Source organism: Heterocephalus glaber, unplaced genomic scaffold (genome assembly GCF_053883595.1).
Source record: "Heterocephalus glaber isolate CG9 unplaced genomic scaffold, H.glaber_assembly_v1.0 deba00000122, whole genome shotgun sequence".
Taxonomy (NCBI): domain Eukaryota; kingdom Metazoa; phylum Chordata; class Mammalia; order Rodentia; family Bathyergidae; genus Heterocephalus; species Heterocephalus glaber.
In genome coordinates this window covers 71,481,332-71,502,134 of record NW_028258138.1, presented here as the reverse complement: position 1 = coordinate 71,502,134, position 20,803 = coordinate 71,481,332, and the positions used below count along the sequence as shown (strand labels likewise).

Genomic DNA, 20,803 nt, shown 5'->3' with positions numbered 1-20,803 from the left:
AGGTTGTAGTGGTACTTGCTACTCTAATTTTATGCTGCACTGGGTGTCACCTTTTATTACAAAGAATATTCAGATATTTTCACAGATACGTCAAATTCAAATTTATTTTAGAAATTGTGATATTGCATTTGGAGAGAGCTAAAGTATTTGAATATCAAATGGATAGGCGGTCAAAATTGCAAAAATTTTCACAGTCATTGAATAAAGAACTTTTTCCAGTCCACTATCACCACTCCTGTTCAATATAGTTCTGGAAACATTAGCCACAGCAATTAGAAAAGAGAAAGAAATAAAAGGAATAAAGATAGGAAAAGAAGAAGTTAAATTGTCATTATTTGCTGACGATATGATACTTTACATAGAATACCCAAAAAAACTCTGCCAGAAGACTTCTAGACTTAATTGACAGATTCAGTAGAGTAGCTGGATACAAGGTCAAAACTCAAAAAACAATAGCCTTCTTGTACACAAATAACAGACTCACTGAAAGAGAAATTAGGGAAACAATCCCTTTCACAATAGCATTCAAAAAAATGAAATATTTAGGAATCAATCTAACAAAGGAAGCAAAAGACCTCTACATTGAGAACTACAGCACTCTGAAAAAAGAGATCAAAGAGGATATAAGAAAATGGAAAGACATCCCCTGTTCCTGGGTAGGAAGAAGCAATATAGTGAAAATGGCCATACTTCCAAAACTGCAATACAGATTCAGTGCAATCCCAATTGAAATCCCAGCAGCGTATTTCACAGAACTAGCAAAAACAATCCAAAAGTTCATCTGGAACCAGAAGAGACCTAGAATAGAAAAAGCAATTCTAGGTGACAGAGTCATGGCAGGGGTTATCACAATTCCCAACTTGAAACTGTACTACAAAGCCACTATGATAAAAACAGCATGGTACTGGCAAAGAAATAGACCTGAGGATCAGTGGAATAGATTAGAATATGCAGAAACAACTCCAGACATACTCATCCACCTCATCTTTGACAAAGGAGCCAACCACCCTCACTGGAGGAAAGATAGCCTCTTTAATAAATGTTGTTGGAAAAATTGGATTTCAACTTGCCAAAGATTAAAACTAGACTCCTATCTGTCACCATGCACTAAACTAAAATCGAAGTGGGTTAAAGATATTAAAACAGAAACACTAAACTTGCTGGAATACAAGTTAGGTAGAACTCTCGAAGACATTGGCATAGGAAACGACTTTATGTTTTTTGTTGTTTTTTTCTTTTTGGTACCAAGAATAGAACTCAGGTCTCTCCACTTGCAAGCCAGGCGGTGGAACCAATGAGCTAAATCCCTGGCCCAGGAAAGGACTTTATGAACAAATCCTCAGTAGCACGGGAACTAGCACCAATACTCAACACCTGGGATCTCATCTTATTAAAAACTTCTGCACTGCAAGAAAAACCACCAGCAGAGCTAAGAGACAACCTACTATGTGGGAAAAAATTTTTACCAGCTGTTCCTCAGACAAAGGTCTACTATCTAGAATATATAAAGAAGTAAAAAAAAATCAGACTCCCCAAATGTAAAGACCCAGTTCAAAAATGGGCATCTGAAATGAACAGACATTTCTTAGACGAAGTAAAAGCAGCAAATAAACATGAAAAAATGTTCAACATCACTGATCAGTTGAGAGATGCAGATGAAAACAATGCTGAGATTCCACTTTACCCCAGAAAGAATGGCTGCTATCAAGAAATCAACCAATAACAAATGCTGGGAGGGTTGTGGGGAGAAAGTAGCCCTTCTTTATTGTTGGTGGGAGTGCAGACTGGTGCAACCACTGTGGAATCAATATGGAGATACCTCAAACAACTACGATTGAAAGTCCCATTTGACCCAGCTATTTCTCTATTGGGTATCGTCCCAAAAGAATTAAAAGAATCATACCACAGTGTTATATGTGCACCCATGTTTATAGCGGCACAATTTGTAATAGCTAAAATGTGGAAACAGCCCAATTGCCCATCAACTGGCGACTGGATAAAGAAGATGTGGTTTTTTAAATAAAATGGAGTACTACTCAGCCATAAAGAATGAGAAAGTAGAGACATTTATAGCTAAATGGATGCACATTGAGGCCTTACTCTCAAGTGAAAGAAATAGGACACGCATGTGTAAATACTGAATAGTTTCTCTGGTGTTAAAAACTAAAAGTGTAAATAAGAATCAAAATGTATAATTGATATTGTGAAATAGGAAAAAAATGTCTAAAGGATTAGGGAATGTGGGAGGGGAATGGGAAAGGAAAGAAAGGAAAAGAAAAAATATGAGAAAAGGAAAAACATGAAAACAAAGTCTTTGTAAATAGGGAAGGGTGGAGGGGTTGAAGGGAGGGCAGGGGAATGGGGAAAAAATAACCAAGATACATCATGTAAAGGTACAAGATCCCAATGATGAATGTAACTATTGTATACCTGAAATGTACCAATAAACTGGAAAAAAACCCAAAAACCGAACTTTTCCCAGGAAGTGTTCAGTCCATGGTCATATGTGCTAAGGATATGATAAAGAAGATTTAGTTTCTAATATTAGGAATTTAATCCTTTCAATTTATTTTAATTTTTTTCAATGTATTTTAAATTTTTATTGCTTCATGTATCTGATCTCTCATGATAAATATTTAAAATAAATTTTAAAATATACGCACAAAAGGGTGGGGTTAGCAAACTAGTATGCTAGTCAAAGGTAGCCCATTTGTTTTTGTAAACAAAGTTTTATTGAGACACTAAAGTGTGACCATTTGTTCTGTGGCTGTTTTATGTTTCTTCTTTGTTTATAGTCAAAATAGAGCTTAGAAAAAACTTCAGAGGCTTGCAACAGACTCAGATCTACTGGTAAGTGGTCAAATGTAATATGTTCATTGTATGCTAATAAATACATGTTTTTGGAACCTCTTATTTTTAGGTCTTACTTTTGAGGAGCGGGATATCATTGAAGGAGCCTTCCGTCAAGGTCTCATTCGAGTCCTGGCAGCAACTTCTACTCTTTCTTCTGGGGTGAATTTACCTGCACGTCGTGTGATTATTCGGACCCCTATTTTCAGTGGTCGCCCTCTAGACATTCTTACTTACAAGCAGATGGTTGGTCGTGCTGGCAGGAAAGGAGTAGACACAATGGGTGAGTTTGAATTTAATTGTAATAGCATTGCTGAAGGACAGTGTCAGTTTTTTGAAATTTGATGAGTACCTGGCAACCTGTTTCTCATGTGCTACATATCTCTATTGGCGGTGTACTGATGTCATCATTTTGTCTTGTGTGTGTGTGGTTTTTTTTTTCCTCCCAGTACTGGGGATTGAACTCAGGACCTTGTACTTGCAAGGCAGGTGTGCAACCACCGAGCTAAATCCCTGGCCCCAGATGTCATCATTTTGGAGTCACTTAATAGTTACAGTGAGCATAAGTTATTATTATTATTATTTATTTTTGGTACCAGGTATCGAACTCGGGACCTTGCACTTGTGAGGCAGGCACTGGAACCACTAAGCTAAATCCCTGGCCTGAGCATAAGTTATAATGTGCATATATCGTTAACTATTGGTTTTCTACTAATTTAAAATTAAACTTTTCTTTTGCATTCTATACAGTGAAATGATTCAGTGTTTATAAATGAAGATGACTTCTTACTACATTTGTTGGGAGATGATTTTTAATTTCCAAGTATAGTCTACTCTTTAGCACTATTTAATTTTCATGCACATTAGTTCTGCTTAGGCATCTGGTCTTGGAGGTCAGATTGGGATGCTAAGAGCTGAGAAGCTTTCTCATAGTTTGAGAACAAGAACTTCATCATATACCATCTTTTTTCACTCCAAATTAGTGCTGGTTTTGAAAATACCTTTTTAATTTCATACCTTGTACCAGCAAGTAATGATAATATTACCAGCAACCCAAACACAAGTTTTGACTTAAGAATCAAGAGCCTTGTTTGAATTAAATGTTGAGAGAAGCAAGCAGTATTTTGAATGTACTATAGCATTTGTGTGACTAAATTGTTAGGTGTTTCTAATGTTAAAGAACCTTGGGAGAAACATTTTCAGTGACTTCATATTTCTTCTCTAGGACATAACTGACTCCATTATACTAGATTTGTAAAAAACCCCCCCCCAAAACCCAACAGAATAAAAATGAAGCAGAGTTCTGTAACTACTGAAGAGAAATTAGGAAATCTAGCAAAAAAGGAAAGTGTGAATGGGAAAATTGGTAGGGTATTCTTGGTGGAACCTGAGTAGGTACTGAGGGAAGTGAGTTTTAGAACAACTTGACCTGACGTGTGCTCCCCCACACAGCTGGTCCTCATTATCCACAGAGTGCACAGAATGTGAATTCGCCCCCTTACTGGGGTTTATTCAGAAGTTCAAAAGCAGAACCTGTTGGGCTTTCACAGATATGCACAGAGCTGTAAAAACTTTGAGGCTTTCCAGGTGTACTTCCTGCTGAAATCAAGTCTGCCTTCTTGTTTTGACTCATCAACTGTAAACAAGTATCCTCACAGGACCTACTTAGTGCTAGCTTTTTCACAGTTTTGTGCATTTGTTGGCAATTTCACTGTTTAAAATGACTCCCAGGCCTGATGTGGTGGCGCACGCTTGTAATCTCAGCACTTGGGAGGCTGAGGCAGGAGGATTGCTGGGAGGTGAAGGATAGCCTGAACTACAGAGCAAGACCCTGTCTCAAAAAAAAAAAAAAATGACCCCCTAGATATAGGGCTGAAGTGCTATCCTATGCTCCATAGTGCAGTAAGTCTTTGATGTGCCTTATGAAGAAAATATATATCAGTTGAACTTTGTTCAGACATGAGTTATATTGCTGTTGGTTGTGAACTCAGTGTCTTTAAGCAGAAACACATAAATGAAGTGTTTTTTTTGGTACCGGGGATCGAACTTGGGACCTTGCACTTGTGAGGCAGGTGGCGGGCACCACTGAGCTAAATCCTCAGCCCCTAAATCCCTCCCCCCCTTTTTTTGTACCAGGATTGAACTCAGGACCACCTTGTGCTTGTGAGGCAGGCAAGGTGCTACTGAGCTAAATCTCTGGCCCTGAGGTGTTTTTTTTAATACTGGGGATTGAACCCAGGGCCTTCACATTGAGTTAATAATAATTAAAAATTATTATTTTGAGGCAGAATCTCACTAAGTTGTCCAAGGTGGCCTCAAACTTGGGATCCTCCTGCCTTAGTCTCCCCAACTGCTGGGATTATAGGTGTGCACCACCATGCCTGGTTTACTTGTATATTTTTTTAGGATACAAAGTGATACTGTGATATATGTATACAGTGTAGAAGGGTTGAATTAAGGTAACTAATATATCCATCACCTCAATCATTCATCTTCCTTTAACCAGTATCTCTCCCTTCCTCCATTCCCAGTCTCTGGTAACCCCTTTTCCTCTCTGCTTCTAAGTGTTTGGTTTTCTTTTTTCCTCTTTATTTTAAAAATTATTTTTATTATTTTTAGATTCCTCAAATAAGTGAGAACATGTGGCATTTGTTTTGTGTGCTTTGCTAATTTCACTAGCATATCATATCTTTCAAGTTCATCCACGTTGCTGCAAATGACAATTTTTTTTTCTGTTTTATATTTTATTACATCAATGACTTGAAAATTTTATTTAATTTCAGAAAATATTGGAAATAGAAAAGTGAATTCTGCAGAATTTCACAAATAAAATCTTCCAGTTACCACTAACAAATGTTATCATTCAGTGGTTAAGCAATTATAATTCTATGAACATTCATAACAATAAATTGCTGAAATAGGAAATAGGCAAAGAGAGACATAAAAATATAACTTACAACAGCATTATTACAACATACTTTCTTTAAAATTTCAACGTGGAGTACTACTCACCATAAAGAATGAGAAACTAGAGACATTTATAGGTAAATGGATGCACATTGAGGTGATACTCTTCAGTGAAATAAATAGGACACACATGTGTAAATACCGAATAGTTTCTCTGGTGTGAGAAACTGAAAGTGTAAATAAGGATCAAAAAGTATAGCAGATAATGTGAAATAGAAAGAAAAGGTCCAAAGTGGGAGGGGAAATAGGAGGGGTAGGGGAAGGAAAGAAGGGAAAGGAATAAATATGAGAAAAGGAAAATATGGGAAACAAAGTCTTTGTAAATAGGGAGGGGTGGAAGAGGTTGAAGGGAGGGCAGGGGAATGGGAAAAAAATAAGAACCAAGATATATTATGTAAAGGTACAAATTCCCATTAATGAATGTCAGCATATTGTATACCTAAAATGCACCAATAAAATTAATGAATGAAAAAAATATACCAATAAAATATGTAAAACTATCAAAAAAATTTCAGCACAAATTTTATCACTTCAAAAGATATATAGCATTTCCATTATATTTGCAAACTTATACATCTTTTAAAATCTTGAAAACGTTTTAAGCAATCTAAAAAGTACTTAGCAAAGTTGTAAGTCTACATATGGAATTCTATCCACTCCAGTATAAATTTTTATTTAGGAGAAAGTAACTGTAAACACTCATTATTTTACAACATGCATAGACTATCCTAACCTTCTTTCTTCTGAATTGTAATATTACTACAATTGTGCTTTATGCCAGTAGGAGAAGCTGCAGAGCCCCAGGGCATGGCGGAAAGCATTGCAGGGATAACTAATTCTGAGGACTAACTACCTGGAGTTCATCGGAGGTGGGTTCAGGGGATTCTGAGAGCTGGAATCCTGGGCTTGTTAGATCAGAAACAGGGGAGACGTGCACACACACACACACACACACACACACACACATGCACACACACAAAGAGGGGAGGGGAGGGGAAGGGAGGGGAAGAGAAAGGCACAGAGAGAGAGAGAAGCTCTAGCTGGAGCTGAATCCATCTTTACTTGCATAAAAGCAGGGATCCAGTTAGTGCAAAGCATTGTTTGGCTTCTTTTTGGTGTGCAATTTTTAATAGGTTTTTTTTTCTTCCAGTACTGGGGATTGAACTCAGGACCTTGGGCTTGCCAGGGAGGCACACTGCCACTGAGCTACATCCCTGGGTCTTGGTGTGCAGTTATACCAATAGCACATCTGATATTTAGACAAAAATAGGGTACAGTTGAAATTTAAAGTGACAATGAGCACAGTTAAGAGTGGTGTGGGATATTAGAGGAAATTTAACATAAACAAAAGAATTGCTTCATTTTTTGTTTTGCATTAAAGGCTTGTGACTGCCAATGGGTCCTAGAAGGTAAGAACTAGCAGGAAACAGTTTGAGGGCCCTGGGCAACACTGAGGGTGAGGAGTCACACTAACCTCATGCTCCTGAGCACCAGTACTGCCTGGCCTGGCCCCAGCCAGTGACTGAGGCAGGGACCTCCTGGTTCAAAGAGCTGCACTAGGGAGCCGCTTGCTTTTGCTGACCAGCTAACACGACATTCAAGTAACGAAGTGTTTAAATGGATAAATGAAAACAGTTTTTACCTAACACTTTACACTTCTACATAAAATTAAAACAAACTTTTAATGCATATCAATACAATTTATATCTTTTAGGATTTCTAAATTAAAAGTTAAACTGTTTGTGTCCATGGTACTATATTTTACATAATAACTTACACTTAGGAGAATTTTTCCACAAAAATATATATAATGATTCACATTGATAATATTTAAGAACACAAAGCTTAAGTGACATTCCACCTGAAGCAGTTGTCACGTCCCAAACCCAGCCCACCGATGCACTGATTCTTGATATGTTAGAGCCTTCACATAATTAAGACCAGAACACTCATTATCTGGCTTTGGAAGCAAAGTGATTTCTTGCATTTACATAATTGCCAAGGCACTGTAAGGAACAGGATTTAAGATACAGTGCTCTCGGATGCAATTTTCTTTTTGCTTATGACTGACTAATATTCTATCATGTATATATGTCACATTTTTTTCCACTAAGTTTATTTATTGGTACATTTTAGGAATACAATACAGTTACATTCATTTGAGAGATGCAGATGAAAACAATGCTGAGATTCCACCTCACCCAAGAAAGAATGGCTGCTATCATGAAATCAACCAATAACAAATGCTGGCAGGTTGTGGGGAGAAAGGAACCCTCTTTCATCGTTGGTGAGAGTGCAGACTGGTGCAACCACTGTGGAAGTCAGTATGGAGATACCTCAAACAACTAGGAGTAGAAGTCCCATTTGACCCAGCTATTCCTCTGCTGGGTATCTTCCCCAAAGAATTAAAAGAATCATACACAGTGATATATGCACACCCATGTTTATAATGGCACAGTTTGTAATAGCTAAAACTTGGAAACAGCCCAACTGCCCATCAACTGGAGACTGAATAAAGAAGATGTGGTTTTTCTATAAAATGGAGTGCTACTCAGCCATAAAGTATGTCACTTTTTTAATGTATTCATCCGTTGATGGACACTTAGGTTGTTGATTTTATAACTTATTTATTGTGAAGTGTGCTGCAGTAAACTTGAGAATCTAGAGTTCTTTTTAACATACCTATTTCAATTCCTATGGATATATACCAAGAAGTGGGCTTGCTGAATCATATAGTAACTGGTTTTATTTTATTTTTTTTTGAGGAACCATGATATTTTTCATATTGGTTATATTAATTTACATTCACACCAACAGTACACAGGTTCTCTTGCCAATATTTGTTATCTTTTGTCTTGATAGTAGTTATTCTTTTTTTTTTTCATTAAGTTTATTGGTACATTTTAGGTATACAATATGATGACATTCATCATGGGGAATTTGTATCTTTACATGATATATCTTGGTTCTTATAGTTATTCTAACAGATGTGAGCTATCAGATCTTTCATTTGAGACTTTAAATTTGCATTTAGCAATCATTTAACATATCTTTTGGCCATTTGTACATTTTATTTTGAGAAGTATCTATTTAGGTCCTGTTCCCATTTTTGGGGGAAGATTACTTTTTTTTTTGCTATTGAGTTGAACTCCTTGCATATTTCGGATATTACCTCCTTACCAGATGTAGTATGAAATGCATGTGTTTTCTCCACATCTGTGGATTATCTTTTCACTGTTTTCTGATTTTTTGTTTTGTTTTTTGTTTTTGGTACCAGGGATTGAACTCCAGACCTTGGACTTGTGAGGCAGGTGCCAGAACCACTGAGCTAAATCCCTGGCTCTTCACTGTTTCCTTTGTTGCACAGAAGCTTTTCTTTTTTTCTTCTGGTTTAAAAATTTCTTGTATTAGAATATATTTGCCATACATAAAATCACATTCATCATAGGGAATTTCTACCTGTGTATAATATATCTTTTTAAAAATTTTTTTATTTTTTTTGGTACCAGGGATTGAACTCAGGTCCTTGTGCTTGCACAGCAGGTGGTGAAACCACTGAGCTAAATCCCCGGCCCCGTTGTATAACATATCTTAATTCCTCTTTCCCATTTCCTTTCAACCTTTCTTCCCCACCTCATTTACAAAAGCTTTGTTTCTGTTTTTCCTTTCATTCTTTTTAAAATCTCTTTTCCCTTCTTTTCCCATTCCCCACCCCCTCTTTTTTTTGGTACTGAGGATCGAACTCGGGTCCTTGTGCTTGTGCAGCAGGCTGCGATACCACTGAGCTAAATCCCTGGCCCCCCTTCCCCCTCTCTTGATCTCCCTCCCATTTGAACATGTTCTTTCTACTTCCCAATATCTGTTCTCCATTATGCTCCTTATTTACCCTTTGGGTTTCTCACACAAGACAAAAAATGCAATATTTAAACTTGTGTGTCTGACTTATTTCACTTAAAATTATGGTCTTGGCCGGGGATGTAGCTCAGAGGCACAGCCCCTGCCTGGTAATCAAACTCCCTGTACAAAAAAAAAAAAAAAGTTATGGTCTTGATGTGCATCCATTTACCTAAAAATGGCACAAGTTTAACCTACTTTATGGTAGAGTAGTACTCCATTGTATGTAAATACCACATTTTTTTAATCTATTCATCTGTTGATTGGTATATGGGCTGTTTCCAAGATTTAACTATTACAAAGGGTGCTGCTATAAACATGGGTATGCATATATTGCTGTGGTGTGATGCTTTAAACTCTTTTGGGAAGATACCTAGAAGGGGAATAGCTGGGTCAAATGGAACCTCTAGTTGTAGTTTTTTTAGGAATTTTCATACTGATTTCCATAGTGGTTTATACTTTCACCAGCAATGGAGATATGTTCCTTTTTCCCCCCATGCCTACTTTTTGGAGTGGGTCTTTAAATTTAGCGGTCCAATTTTTTGAGTTCTTTGTTTTTTTGTTGTGTTTTTTTGGTACCGGGGATCAAACTCAGGTCCTTGCGCTTGCGGGGGCAGGCAGTGGAACCACTGAGCTAAATCCTCAGCTTGAGTTCTTCATATATTTTAGATATTAGTGCATTATCTGAAGATTAGCTGTGGGTTGTCTCCTCACTTTAGTGGTGATTTCTTTTGCTGTGCAAAAGCTCCCCCCCCCCTTAAGTTTATTGGTACATTTTCGGTATAAAATACAGTTACATTCATCATTGGGATCTTGTACCATTACATGAGTATCTTGGCTCTTATTTTTTTTCCCCTTCCCTTGCCCTCCCTTCACCCCCTCCACCCTTCCCTATTTGCAAAGACCTTGTTTCCATTTTTTTCCTCTTCTCATATTTTTTCCTTTCCCTTTTTTCCCTCCCTTACCCCTCCCAATTCCCCTGCTCTTTCAGACCTTTTCTTCCTCTTACACAATATCAGTTATACATTTTTTAAATTACAATATTAAGATCTAGGAGACATTACCACAGATTTTACAGAATTTAAAAGGATATAGAAAACATATTACAAAAACCTTTTTTGAAATAAATTTGACAACTTCTAAGAAGTACCTTGGAAGACAAATTAATGAAACTAACTCTGGAGGAAATATAAAATTTGAATAGCACCTATTAAAGAAAGTAAATTCCTAGCTTGAAAACCTACCTATATGACAACAGCAGGATCATATACATTTTAACTGATAAATTATGTCAAACAATTAAAGCAGAAAAAAGAAGAAACACTTATCCCCTCATTTTAGGAAGTTAACATTGTGCTAATCCTAAAACTAGAAAAAGATAATAGAAGAAAAAAATAGGAACATAGATAGAAATTTGTTTCACAAAACAAACTATTGGAAGTCAGACCTGGCAGTATGTAGAAAGTGGTTTTGTTATAGGGATGGCAGTGTTGGTTCAGCATTGGAAGATCCACCCCCAAAAGTCATCATTTAAACAGAGGAAAGGAGAAAGCCATATGATCCTGTCACTAGTTGGAGAAAAAGTACTGGACTAAATTCTACAGCTGTTCATGGTAAAAGCTATCAGGAGATTAGAAGTAGAACAGAAACTTCTCAACAGATTAAAGACATGTACTCCATACTTCCAGCAAGAACGAATTATATAAATGGAGAAAATACAGTGCTTTCTCCTTAAGGTGGGGAACAAGGGCAGATATGCTTACTCTTTATCTGTCCATTAAACCTTGAAACCTAGTCCCCACCAAAATAGTCTGACAATAAAATGACACAACTAGGATAGGATTGGCATGACAGAAGCAAAATCTTTATATGTAGATGAAATGATCATCTACAGAGAAAATACTAAGAAATCTCTAGGAGCCCCTAGAACTTGAACTTGAATTTAGCAGGATTAGAAAACACAAGGTATATATAAAAATTCAGGTCTGTGAATAGTTGCTATAAATGAAGAATTGGATATTGAAATTTAAAAGTTATGTAGGAGTACAAAGGACCTAGAAAAGTTAAAAAAAACAAAACAAAACAGTGTTGGAAGACGTTTAGTACCTAATTTTAAGACTTCTTCTAAAGCTACAGTAATCAAGGCAGTGTTGGTGTAAGGAAAGACATATAGATCATTGGAATAAAACAGAGAATCTAGAAATAGAACCACACATATATGGTCCACTGAGATTTGAAAGATTATTTAACATTAGCATTTTATAGACTATAAACTCAATTCAAGAGCCGAGGAAGAGATAGTGTTTGCAGCAAAGGGCACTAGAACACTTGGTATTCATATATAAAAAACTAGCTTCAACCCTTTATTTCCATACATGAAAATAACTTGAAGGGATCTATGAACCTAAATAAGAAAACCTAAAAGTATAAAACTTTAAGAAGAAATTATAAGGGAAAATATTTATGAATTCAGGGTAGGCAAGAACTACCTAGGATACAAAAAACATGATGTATAAAGGAAAAACATTGATAAATGAGATTCCGTCAAAATTTAGAACTTTCAATGACATCATTAAAATGAAAAGTAGTCCTTAAACAGACCATATTTACAATGTATATAACCTATGACCAGACTATATAAAGAATTCTTAGAGCTCATTAATAGACAACCCAATGAAAATGTAGACATAAGATGATAAATAGCCAGTATAGCACAAGGAATGGTGTGCAACTCTAGAATCAGAAAAATACTAATCAGTACAATAATAAGATTGAATTATACACTCATTAGGGAGATGAAGTTCAAAGTTTTAAAAGCCTTGTCATGACTTTTTGTTGGATTCTCCCCCTTTGGGTTTAATTTGTCACACCCAATGGATTCATTCTGCTGGGTTTCCTGGGGTTGTGATCCTCATTGTCTTTTCCTAGGGTAGTGTCTAAAATTTTTTGGAGTGCCAGTTTGATATTCATGAAGTTCCTAAGGTGCTCTTTATCATGAAAGTATCTTATTTCTTCATCAATTTTGAAAGATAGTTTTGCAGGGTACATGAATCTGGGTTGGAGGCTGTTTTCCTTTAGGGCTTGAAATACATCACTCCAAGCTCTTCTTGACTTGAGGATTTTCATTGAGAAGTCTGCTGTGATTCTGATGGGCTTTCCTTTGTACGTGATTTGTTTCTTTTCTCTCACTGCTTGGAGAACTTTGTTCTTCTGTTGGATTTCTGGAATCTTAACAATTATATGCCTATGTGTAGATTTTTTTTTTGATCAAGGCTATTTGGAGTCCTCTATGCCTCGCCTATCTGTATGTCAAGTTCTTTTCCCCTCCTTGGGAAGTTTTCTGCCATCACCTCTGTGATGAGTTTTTTAAAGTCATCTGCACTCTCTCCTCTTTCCTCACTGACTCCAATCAGTCTTATGTTATTCTTCTGTACATCATCTAGCAACTGCTGGATTGATTTCTCATGTTCTCTTACAATTTTAAAGCAATTTTTCTTTTCCTCCTTACTAATTGCAATCTTATCTTCTATATGTGAAATTCTATCCTCACATTGGTTCATTCCGCTGCACAGACTTTCGATGGAGTTTTTAATCTCTTGGAAATCTGTTTGTATGTGTTTTATGGATTCCATTTGTTTCCTGTGTTGGGATTCCATCATGTTCCTCAGATCCTCTATTTTTTTATCTGTGTCCTCTCTAGATTTATTAATCATGTCTTGCACCATGAGCAAAATCTTTGCTGTTATCTGAGTAATTATTTCTGATTTCATTTTTCCCAGATCCTCTTTTGTTGCCAGTTCAGAGAGTCCAGGTGGTTGAGTATCAGATTGTTCCATCTCGTTTCCCTTTGGGGTTGCTGTAGGTGACCTGGAACTCTGTTTTTGAGGCTTGTTTATGTGTTTTCTCATTTTCATGGGGTGGGGGTGTGCTTCTGGCACCCACGCGGCTCACCTTCTCTGCCCTAGGAGCTTGGGATGGCAGTGGGGGAGCTTCCTTCTGGGTGCTGGGACTGGCTCACCTTCTCTGTCCTAGGAGCCTGGGATGGTAGTAGGGGAGCTTCCTTCCAGGTACTGGGACCCGCTGAGTTTCTGTGCCCTAGGAGCCTGGGATGGAGGTGGGGATCTTCCTTCTGGGTGATGGGACAGGCTCACCTTCTCTGCCCTAGGAGCCTGGGATGGAGGCAGGGAGCTTCCTTCTGGGTGCTGGGACCAGCTGAGCTTCTCTGCCCTGGTAGCCTGGGATGGAGGCAGGGAGCTTCCTTCTGGGTGCTGGGACTGGCTGAGCTTCTCTCTCTTTTTTTTTTGTACCAGGGATCAAACTTGGGATCTTGCGCTTGCAAGGCCAGCACTGGGACCACTGAGCTAAATCCCTGGCCCCAAAAACTTTTTAATATGATGTGATTCCAATTGTTGATTCTTTGTAATATTTCCTTTGCTATTAGGATTTTGTTCATAAAGTCTTTGCCTATACCTGTCTCTTCAAGAGTTTTACCTGTTGTGTCTTCCAGCAGATTATTTGTTTTTATATTTAAATCTTTCATCCATTTTTACTTTAGTTTAGTGCATGGTGAGAGATTTGGGTCTAGGTTCAGGTTTTGCCATGTGGAAAGCCAGTTTTTCCAGCACCATTTATTAAAGAGTCTGTCTTTCTTCCTATGAAGGTGTTTGGCACCTTTGTCAAAGATAAGGTAGCTGAGTGTGTTTGAAGTTGTTTTTGCATCTTCTGTTCCAGTGGTGTTCAGGTCTGTTTTTTTTTTTTTTTTTTTAATCACAGTAGCTTTGTAGTATAACTTCAAATTGGGGATTGTGATGACCCCTTTCTTGCCTTTGTTACTTTTTTTTTTGTTTGTTTTTTTTTTTGGTACCAGGGATTGAACTCTGGTCCTTGCACTTGTGAGGCGGATGGCGGAACCACTGAGCTAAATCCCTGGCCTGCTCAGCATTGCTTTTGATATTCTAGGTCTCTTCTGGTTCCAAATGAATTTTAGGATTGTTTTTGCTGTTCTTGTGAAGTATCTTACTGGTATTGTATTGAGATTCCCTTAAATCTGTATAACAGTTTTGGAAATATGGCCATTTTCTCTATATTGGATCTAACTATTCAAGGCGATATCTTTCTATTTTCCAATATCTTTTCTGATTTTCTTCAGAGTACTATAGTTTTCAACCTATAGGTCTTTCACTTCCTTGGTTAGTTTGATTCTTAAGTATTTTATTTTTCTTGATGCCATTATGAAAGGTGTTTCCCTGATTTCTCCCTCAGTGAGTTTGTTGTTCATGTACAGGAATGGTATTGAGTGTTGACTTTGTATCTTACTATGCTACTGAATTTGGTTATTAATTCTAGCAGTCGTGGTAGAGTTTTTCGGGTCTTCTATGTAGAGTATCCTGTCATCAGCAAATAATGATAGTTTGACTTCTTCTTTTTCTATCCATATTCATTTTATTTTTTTCTCTTGTCTAATTGTTCTGGCTAATGTTTCCAGAACTATATTGAAGAGAGGGGTGATAGTGAGCATCCTTGTCCTGTTCCTGATTTTAGAGTGAAAGTTTTTGACCATTTAGTATGATCACTTGGCTGTTGGCTTGTCATAGATGACTTTTATCAGATTGAGATAAAGACCTGTTCCAGTTTTCTGTAGGGTTATTTTTATCATGAATGTGTTGAATTTTGTCAAATGTTTTTTCTGCATCTATTGAGATGATCATGTGCATCCCTGGGACAAATCCTATTTGGTCATGGTATATAATCTTTTTGATGATTTCTCCATTCTGTTTGCCAGTATCTTATTGAGGTTTTTTGTATCTATGTTAAGATTAGCCTGTAGTTCTGTTTTTTTTTGGTTGGGTCATTTTCTGGTTTGATATCAGGGTAATAATGCTTGCTTCTAGGAATGAGTTTAGGAGTATTGCTTCATGAAAGAGTTTGAAGAGTAGTGGCATTAGATCTTCTCTACAGTTCTTGTAGATTTCAGTAGTGAATCCATTAGGACCTGGGCATTTCTTTGCTGGTAGTTTTTATTACATCTTCAATTTCATTGACTAGTATTGGCTTACTTAGAATTTTTATATCTTCTTTATCCAGCTTTGAAAATTAATATGTATTTCAGAGAAGAGGTCTTTGATTTCTTTTATTAGGTTGATTCCTAGGTATCTCAGTTTCTTGGATGCTATTGTGAAAGGAATTGTTTGCCCTATTTCTGTCTCAGTGAGTCTATTGTTTGTGTAGAGGAAAGCTATTGATTTTTGTGTGTTGACCTTGTATCCAGCTACTAGACTGAATTTGATTACTAAGTCTATAAGACTTTTGGTGGCGTTCTTGGGTCTTCTATATAGAGTGTCATGTCATCTGCAAATAATGACAATTTGACTTCTTCATTTCCTAACTTTATTCCTTTTATTTCTTTCTCTTGTCTAATTGCCATGGCTAATGTTTCCAAAACTATGTTGAACAGGAGTGGTGATAGTGGACAGTCTTGTTCCTGATTTTAGTGTGAAGGATTTCAGTTTTTGACCATCTAGTATGATATTGGCTGTTGGTTTTTCATAGATAGCTTTTATCAAATTGAGGTAGAGACTGTCTATTTCAATTTCTGTAGGTTTTTATCATAAATATGTGTTGGATTTTGTCAAATGCTTTTCTGTATCTATTAAGATGATCATATGGTTTTTGTCCTTGGCTCTATTGATATAGTGTATTACATTGATTGATTTGCATATGTTGAACCATCCCTACATTCCCGGGATGAATCCCACTTGGTCAGGGTGTATGATCTTCTTGATGATCTTCTGCATTCTATTTGCCAGTATCTTATTGAGGATTTTTGCATCTATGTTCATTAGTGAGATTGGCCTATAGTTCTCTTTTTCAGTTGGGTCTTTATCTGCTTTGGAGATCAAGGTGATGCTTGCTTCCAGGAATGAATTTGGGAGTATTGCTTCCCTTTCAAATTCATTGAAGAATTTAAACAGTAGTGGCGGTAGTTCCTCTCTAAATATCTTGTAGAATTCAGCAGTGAAACCATCAGGACCTGGGCTTTTCTTAGTTGCTAAGTGTTTAATTATGTTTTCAATTTCATTGATTGATATCGGGTCATTTAGGATTTTTAGGTCTTCTTTGTTCAACTTTGGTAATTCATATGTATCTAGGAATCTGTCCATTTCCTCTGTGTTGTCCATCTTATTGGCATATAGGTTTTGGAAGTAGGTATTGATGATCCTCTGGATTTCTGCTGTGTCTGTTGTAGTTTCACCCTTTTCATTCCTAATTGCATGCATTGGGGCCTTTTCTTTCCTTTTTCTGATAAGGTTGGCTAAGCGTTTGTCAATTTTATTTATTCTTTCGAAGAACCAATTCTTGGCTTCATTGACTTTTTGTATTGTTCTCTTAATCTCCATTGCATTGATTTCTCCTCTGATCCTTATAATTTCCTCCCTTGTATGAGCTTTGGGTTTGCCTGCTCTTCTTTTTCTAGAAGCTTGAGGTTCAGCATCAGGTTGTTTAATTGGGCTCCTTCTGTTTTCCTAATATGCGTATTCACTGCTATGAATTTCCCTCGTAAGACTGCTTTCATTGTGTCCCATAGATTCTGATATGTTGTATTGTCATTGTCATTTAACTGAAGGAACTGTCTGATTTCTTCTTTAATTTCCTCTGTGACCCATTGGTTATTCAGAAGTGTGCTGTTCAATTTCCATGTGTTTATGAAGTTTTTGCACTTTCTTTTGTTATTGATCTCCAATTTCATTGCAGTATAGTCTTATAATACACAAGGGATAACACCAGTTCCTTTGCACTTACTTAAACATGTTCTGTTAGTGAGTATGTGGTCTATTTTCGAGAATGACCCATGTGCAGCTGAAAAGAAGTTATTCTAATTTTGTGGGGTGGAGCACTCTGTAAACATCTGTTAAGTTCATTTGTTCAAGAGGTCGATCGAGTTCTAGTATTTTGTTACTTATTTTTTGTCTAATTGACCTATTTGTGACGGTGGCATATTGAGGTCCCCCACTACTATTATATTAGTGCATACAAGACTTTTCATGTCCATTATTATTTGTTTTATATAGTTGCGCACACTAGCATTTGGTGCCTATATTTTTATGATTGTCATCTCTTTCTGTTGGATTGTACCTTTACAAGAATGTAGTTAGTGTCCTTCTTTGTCTCTCTTAATCAGTGTGGGTTTGAAATCCACTTGGTCTGCAAAGATTATAGCTACTCCTACTTTTTTTCGTTCCCGTCGCTTGGAGTATTGTTTTCCACCCTTTAACTTTCAGTCTATCAGTTTCTTTTTGAATTAAGCTTGTTTCTTATATGCAGCATATTGTTGGATCTTGCTGTTTCATCCATTCTGCCAGTCTATTTCTTTTGATTGGTGAGTTGAGACCATTAACATTGATGGTTATAACTGATATGTATTGACTTATCATTGTTATGACTTTTTCTTTTTGTTTGATCCTCCCCCATTACATATTATTTCTTGTCATGTCTGATGGATTCATTCTTCTGTGCTTCCTGGGGTTGTGATCCTCATTGTCTGTTCCTAGGGTATCGTCTAAAATTTTTTGGATACTGGTTTGGTATTCATGAAGTTCCTAAGGTGCTCTTTGTCATGAAAGCATCTTATTTCTTCATCAATTTTGAAAGGTAGTTTTGCAAGGTACATCAATCTGGGTTGGAGGCTGTTTTCCTTTGGGGCTTGCAGTACAACACTCGGAGCTCTTCTTGCCTTGAGGGTTTGCATTGAGAAGTCTGCTGTGATTTTGATGGGCTTTCCTTTGTGTGTGATTTGTTTCTTTTCTCTAACTGCTTGTAGAACTTTGTTCTTCTGTTGGGTTTCTGGAATATTAACAGTTATATTGCCTATGTGTAGATTTTTTTGTTTATTTGTTTTTTGTTTTTGGTTTTTTTGGTACCAGGGATTGAACTTGGGACCCTGAGTTTGTGAGGCAGGCGCCGGAACCACTGAGCTAAATCCCCGGCCCAATGTGTAGATATTTTTGATCAAGGCTAGTTGGCGTCCTATATGCCTCACTTATCTGTATGTCAAGTTCTTTTCCACTGCTTGGTAAGTTTTCTGCCATCACTTCTGTGAACAGTTTTTTTATGTCATCTGCACTCTCTCCTGTTTCTTCATTGAGTCCAGTCAGTCTTATATTAGTCTTCTTTGCATTGTCTAGCAGCTGCTGGATTGATTTCTAGTGGTCCCTTACAATTTTGAAGCAATTTTTCTTTTCCTGGTCACTAATTGCAATCCTATCTTCTATATCTGAAATTCTGTCCTCACATTGACTCATTCTGTTGTGTAGAGTTTCAATGGAGTTTGTTTTTCTTTTTTTTTGGTACTGGGGATTGAACTCAGGACCTTGCGCTTGCGAGACAGGAGGCAGAACCACTGAGCTACATCCCTGGCCCAAAGAGTGTTGGAAGACATTTATTACCCATTTTTTTTTTTCTTTTTTTTGTAACAGGAATCAAACTCAGGACCTTACACTTGCAAGGCAAGCAGCGGAACAACTAAGCAAAATCCCTGGCCCTTCAGTGGAGTTTTTAATCTCCTGGAAATCTGTTTGCATCTGTTTTTTTTATTCCATTTGTTTCCTATGTTGGGATTCCATCATGTTCCTCAGCTCCCCTCTAGATTTATCAATCATGTCTTGAACTATGAGCGCAGTCTCTGTTCTTATCTGAGAAATTATTTTTGATTTTACTTTTTCCATATCCTCTTTTTTTTCCAGTTCAGGGAGTCTAGGTGGTTGAGTATTAGAGTGTTCCATCTCATTTCCCTTTGGGGTTGCTGTAGGTGATCTGGAAGTCTTGTTTTGAGACTTATTTACGTGTCTTCTCATTTTGATGAGTGGGGTGCTGTTTGCAACTGCATGGCTCATCTCCTCAGCTCTGGGAGCGGTGGAATTGTGCCCAGGAGGCCCCTTCTGTGCTGCGAGCGGTGGATAGGTGGCCCAGAAGCCCCTTCCTCTGGGCTGGGAGTGGTGGAACAGTAGCTGGGAGGCTCCTTCCTCTGTGCTGGGAGCGGTGGAATGGCCAGTGTTGTGTTATTTATTTAAGCTCTGTTTTTTTGACGTGAGAATTCATCACTATCAATTTCTGTTGTAGGACTGCTTTCATTGCATCACATAAGTTCTGGTATGTTGCACTGGCATTATAGTTTAATTGTGGAAACTGCCTAATTTATTCTATAGTTTCATCTGTGACCCATTGGTTGCTCAGGAGGGTGTTAACTTAATTTTCATATGTTTATAAAGTTTTTATGGTTCTTTTGCCATTGATTTCCCATTTCATTGCATTATGATATGATAATATGCATGAGATAATTTCAATTTCTTTTCATTTCTGTAAGCATGTTCTGTGAGGTAGTATGTTGTCTGTTTTGGAGAAAGTTCTGTGTGCAGCTGAGAAGAATGTGTATTCTGTTCTTGGGTGGAACACTGTAAATATCTACTAAGTTCAGTTTTTCAGAGGTTTGATTCAGCTCTGATATTTCCTTATTGATTTTTTGTCTACTTGATCTATGTATTTGTGACAGTGAGGTATTGAGGTCCTCCATTACAATTGTATTAATGTTTATCTGATTTTTCATATTTATTGTTCCTTTTATATAGTTGAGTGCACTGGTATTTGATGCATATATATATATATATATTTTGTTGTTGTTGTTAAATTCTTTTATTGGTACATTTTAGGTATATAACACAATTACATTTCTCATTGGGAATTATACCTTTACATAATGCATCTTGGTTCTTATTTTTTCCCCATTCCTAGCCCTCCCTTCCCTATTTACAAAGACTTTATTTCCATTTTTTCCATTTCTCATCATTTTTCCTTTCCCTTCTTTCCTTTCCCCTGCCCCTCCCACTACCCCTACCCCTTTGGACCTTTTCTTCCTATTTTGCATTATCTATTATTCATTCTAATCATTGGTACATTTTAGGTATACAATATAATGACATTCATCATTGGAAATTTGGTGATGCATATATATATTTATGATTATTATCTCTTCCTCTTGGATTGTCCACTTAACAAGTATGTAATGGGCTTTTTTTGTCTCTTCTGATCAGTCTTGGCT

General features: G+C 37.0%; 1 protein-coding gene across 4 annotated transcripts in view; it reads left to right on the top strand.

The window, feature by feature from the left end:
* Polq (DNA polymerase theta) overlaps positions 1–20,803 on the top strand; it is a 158,658-nt gene that overhangs the window by 24,611 nt on the left and 113,244 nt on the right. For all 4 annotated transcript variants that reach the window (XM_087209112.1, XM_087209115.1, XM_087209108.1 and 1 more), the window contains one exon: positions 2,921–3,133. In XM_087209112.1, the coding sequence (XP_087065238.1) occupies positions 2,921–3,133 (213 nt within the window). The remainder of the gene's footprint in view (positions 1–2,920; positions 3,134–20,803) is intronic.